The sequence below is a fragment of the Colobus angolensis genome, unplaced genomic scaffold (genome assembly GCF_000951035.1).
Source record: "Colobus angolensis palliatus isolate OR3802 unplaced genomic scaffold, Cang.pa_1.0 Scaffold19, whole genome shotgun sequence".
Classification (NCBI taxonomy): domain Eukaryota; kingdom Metazoa; phylum Chordata; class Mammalia; order Primates; family Cercopithecidae; genus Colobus; species Colobus angolensis.
Window position 1 is genome coordinate 6,220,762 of NW_012115043.1, and position 4,937 is coordinate 6,225,698.

The 4,937-nt window shown below is 47.0% G+C and overlaps 1 protein-coding gene across 1 annotated transcript in view; it reads left to right on the top strand.

Moving 5' to 3' along the window:
- PDCD7 (programmed cell death 7) overlaps positions 1 to 4,937 on the top strand; it is a 16,913-nt gene that overhangs the window by 930 nt on the left and 11,046 nt on the right. Inside the window, exons 2-3 of the mRNA XM_011940562.1 lie at positions 6 to 191; positions 3,801 to 3,939. Coding sequence (XP_011795952.1) covers positions 6 to 191; positions 3,801 to 3,939 — 325 coding nt within the window. The remainder of the gene's footprint in view (positions 1 to 5; positions 192 to 3,800; positions 3,940 to 4,937) is intronic.

Here is a 4,937-nt window from a genome sequence, read left to right on the forward strand (position 1 = left end):
CCCAGGCTGCCTATGTGGGCGAGGCGCGGAGGAGACTGGAGAGGGTCCGGCGCCGCCGGCTGCGGCTTCGCGAGAGGGCCCGGGAACGCGAGGCCGAGCGGGAGGCAGAGGCCGCGCGGGCATTGGAACGGGAGCAGGAGATTGACCGCTGGAGGGTGAAGTGTGTGCAGGAGGTGGAGGAGAAGAAGCGGGTGAGAGCAGCGGCCGCGGATGGGGGTAGGAGTGGTGGTGGTTGGAACCTGGAGCACCAGGAGGCTTTAAACTTCCATTTCCCAGGGCTAAGCCTCTGTCCTTACGCGCAAAATGAAGCGACAGCTAACCTTTCCACCTGATACCACCATGTTAATTTTGTGTTAATGATGTAGACAAAAGTTCCAGGTGCACTGTAAAGTCCTGTAAACACAAAGTATAGGATTACACAGTGGCATTGCACGAATGACGGGTCTCCTCTATCCTGCTCCAACATTGTCCACTTACTTTCAAAACCAGTGTCTACTTCCTTGTGTCTTGTGCTGCCCTAGGTGATTTTAAGAATACAAAATATAGGCCGGGCGCGGTGGCCCACGCCTGTAATCCCAGCACTTTGGGAGGCTGAGGCGGATGGATCACGAGATCAGGAGTTCAAGGCCAGCCTGGCCAAGATGGTGAAACCCCGTCTCTACTAAAAATATAAAAATTAGCCATGCCTGGTAGCGGGCGCCTGAAATCCCAGCTACTCGGGAGGCCGAGACAGGAGAATCGCTTGAACTCGGGAGGTGGAGGTTGCAGTAAGCCGAGATCACACCACTGCACTCCAGCCTGGGCGACAGAGCAAGACTGTCTCAAAAAAATAAAATAAAAAAAAAGAGAGCTTCGGGATCCTACCTTAAGGAATATATATACTCCAATTAGCTGATGGGGCAATAGTGATTCCCCGAGGATTCCTTTGTTTACAAGTTTCAAACCATGTATCCCCAGGTTCGGCAGTAGTGTTTCGGAGCATTTACTGTATATGCTAGGAGCTGTGCTAAGGTCATTACATATACCAGATCTTGAATCTTTATAACAGCCTTGAGAAGTAGGAAGTATTATGCTAATTTTACAGGTTAGGAAGTTGAGGCATAGAGAGGTTAACTTGCCAACAGTCACACAACCAGTTTGTGGCAGTTTCCCATATTTGATCCCAAGTTGTCTAATTCCAAAGTGTGTTGATCTCAGCCTCTTTAGGGCCAGGGTAAAACTGGAAATTGTTCAGATAGTTCTCTAAGGCATTTTCTTTTTTTAAATTTTTTATTTTTTTATTTTTTTGAGACGGAGTTTTGCTCTTGTTGCCCAGGCTGGAGTGCAATGGCATAATCTAGGCTCACCACAACCTCCACCTCCTGTGTTCAAGTGATTCTCCTGCCTCAGCCTCCTGAGTAGCTTGACTTACAGGTATGCGCCACTACACCCCAGCTAATTGTATATTTTTAGTAGAGACAGGGTTTCTCCATGTTGGTCAGTCTGGTCTTGAACTCCTGACCTCAGGTGATCCACCTGCCTCTGCCTCCCAAAGTGCTGGGATTATAGGCATGAGCCACTGCACCCAGCCATCTAAGGCATTTTCATTACCTTTGAGTGCCTCTGGGTTTCCCTTCCCTCCTCGTTATTTCTATTATTATTACATTGTAGTACATAATGAAATAATTATACAACTCACCATAATGTAGAAACAGTGGGAGCCCTGAGCTTGTTTTCCTGCAACTAGACAGTCACATCTGGGAGTGATAGGAGACAGTGACAGAACATCAGGCTTTAGATTCTCCATAAGGAGCCCACAACGTAGATCCCTCTAATGCGCAGTTCACTTTTTTGTGCTGCTATGAGAATCTAATGCTCCGGTTGCTGATCTCACAGGAGGCGGAGCTCAGGTGGTAATACAAGCAATGGGGGAGTGGCTGTAAATAGAGATGAAACTTTACTTGCTCACCTGCCTCATCTTTTGCTGTGTGATCTTGTGATCTGGTTCCTAACAGGCCATGGACTGGTTCCCATCAGTGGCCTGGGGTTTGTTGACCCCTGGCTTAGAGATCTGTGGGAGATCATGTCAGTATAGCATGGTGTGTGTTAGGAATTCAACTGTAGGTGCTGTAAAAGCCCAAGAAGGGACATCTAATTTACTGAGGGAATGCTTCCCAAATGATGTAATGACACGTAAGCTGAGTCTTTTTTTTTTTTTTTTTGAGACAGAGTCTTGCACTGTTGCCCAGACTGGAGTGCAGTAGTGTGGTCTCAGCTCACTACAATCTCCGCCTCCCAGGTTCAAGTGATTATCCTGCCTCAGCCTCCTGAGTAGCTGGGATTACAGGCGCACACCCACCACTCCTGGCTATAAGCTGAGTCTTAAAGGAAAAATCAACCAGGTGAAGGTAATAGATGCAGTTCCATGGAAACAGAGTAATCCAAATGGAGAAGTGAAACAGCTTGGTGTTGGCTGTAGTGGTGGAATTACAGGCACTTATTTGACAGATGGGGGAGAGCACTTTAGGCAGAAGGATTCTCTCCACCACCCACGGTGGGGATTTTTTATTTTATTTATTTTATTTATTTAAAGACACAGGGTTAGGGCCGGGCGTGGTGGCTCACGCCTGTAATCCCAGCACTTTGGGAAGCCAAGGTGGATGGATCACCTGAGGTCAGGAGTTGGAGACCAGCCTAGCCAACATGGTGAAACCCTGTCTATACTAAAAATACAAAAAATTAGCAGGGTATGGTGGCGGGTGCCCGTAATCCTAGCTACTTGGGAGGCTGAGGCAGGGAATTGCTTGAACCCAGGAGGCAGAGGTTGCAGTGAGCCGAGATTGCGCCATTGCACTCCAACCTGGACGACAGACAGACTCCATCAAAAAAAAAAAAAAAGGGTTGGGGGCAGGTGCGGTGGCTCACTCCTATAATCCTAGCATTTTGGGAGGCTGAGGCAGGCAGATTACTTGAGCCTAGGAGTTCCAGACCAGCCTGGGCAAAGTAGAGAAACCTCGTCTCTACAAAAAACAACAATTAACTGGGCATGGTGATGCTGTAATCACACTACTGTGCTCCAGCCTGGGCAATAGAATGAGACCCTGTCTCAAAAAAAATACAAAGTTTCATTCTGTTGCCCAGGCTGGAGTGCAGTGGGTTTGTCATAGTCTGTAGCTTTGAACTGGTCTCAAAGTGATCCTCTCGCCTTAGCCTCCTGAGTATGAATAGCTAGGGACACAAGCCATTATGCCCAGCTTCCATGCTTGAGGAACTGGGGTTTAGTCTGTATGTGAACTAAGTCAAGAGTAGGATAGCAATCTTTGATATTTGAAAAGCTGTCACATGGAAGAGATTCTTGGGACTTTAGAGCAGTGGAGCACAAACATAGGTTGTCACTAAGAGACGTTTGTAGAGGTCTCAGCCTTTCCAGCCACATTCCTTATCCTCCCTGGGAATCTGAATCTTCAAGTCTAGGGAGTCTGCATTTTTAAGAAGAGTCTAAGCTTAACAAGGTAAGTTGGACACCTGCTCCCTGCACTGCACTTTGAGAAACACTGAGGAAGAAACAAAACCAGTGCTATGTGGAAGATACAGAGAGGAGAGGTTCCTCTTTAAGATGAAGGTTGTACCATCAGTGGAGGGGGATAACCTCTTAGCTAGAGAGGAGTTGTGCAAGGCCTAGGAAATTGGGATGTAGATTCAGTAGAGTCTCTCTTAACCTGGAAACTCTCTGATCCTTTAAAATCTAACTACTGGGCAGCTATTCTCTGCTGTAAGTTTGTTCCTAATACAAGGTCTCATGGGCTTTGTTTCTCCTCCAGGAGCAGGAACTCAAAGCAGCCGCTGATGGCGTACTATCTGAAGTGAGGAAAAAACAAGCAGATACCAAAAGAATGGTGGACATTCTTCGGGCTTTGGAGAAATTGAGGAAATTGAGGAAAGAGGCTGCAGCAAGGAAAGGTAACTGTGACTTTGCATTTTTTTCCTTGTTCCCTTCCCCTTCTTTACTCTAGTGCCTCCCACCCCAAATATTATTGAGGGAAAAATACTTGAAACTTCATGATTTTCACCTTGTAGGGTAGCTGGGTTTGTCAGCAGTAAGTCATAACTTCTGAAGGAGGAAGCCTCAGAAGATGTTTAGCCTTTGGTAGCCCAGGTTGAAAAGAGAGGCAAGTGTGGGAACCCACTGCACTGTCTTCCTGTTGACTTATCATTCCTACCCCGGGCATTTCTGGCCACACTCTTCTGAGTGGGCTTGTCATGGCTAGTCAACTTTGCCTTGTGCCAAAGTGAAAGCTTTTCACCCTTACTGGGTGCTCCAGAAAGTGTTGAAAACTTGGCATGCTTCTTCAGATACATTTTAAATCTGAATTATTTCTATTTGAAGAGGTATGAATGGTTGGACAGGGCAGGGATTGCAGACTGTGTGGATTTCCCCACCTTCCCTGCATGTAACTGATCTCTTCTTACCTCTGGCGGAAGCACCAGACACTATAGCCAGGCAGTTCAAGCTTCTCCACAGAAATTTGTTCCAATCGTGCTGGCTTTCTAGAAGTTACCCAGTTGTGCTTTCCATTTGCCTGTCTGGATCTTGGCTGTTGTCATTCTGTTCATCTGGAGGGCCCTCAGTCCCATCTTCGCCATTTTAGGATCTCACTATTCAAAACCAAATACACGTGCAGCATCCTTCATCCTTCCCTGATCTGGACTGGAGTAACCTCCTGTTGCTTCTCACTTGCACCCGCTTTGGACCACATGCTGATTTATTTAGTAGATTGTAGGCCTTTGGTATTCATCAGAGGTATTTGAGAGTGTACAAATTAGCAAATGCCACTCTAACAAATTATTTCCCCTGTGTTGTTTAAAATATAAATGAAATGGGCCGGGCGCGGTGGCTCAAGCCTGTAATCCCAGCACTTTGGGAGGCCGAGACGGGCGGATCACGAGGTCAGGAGATC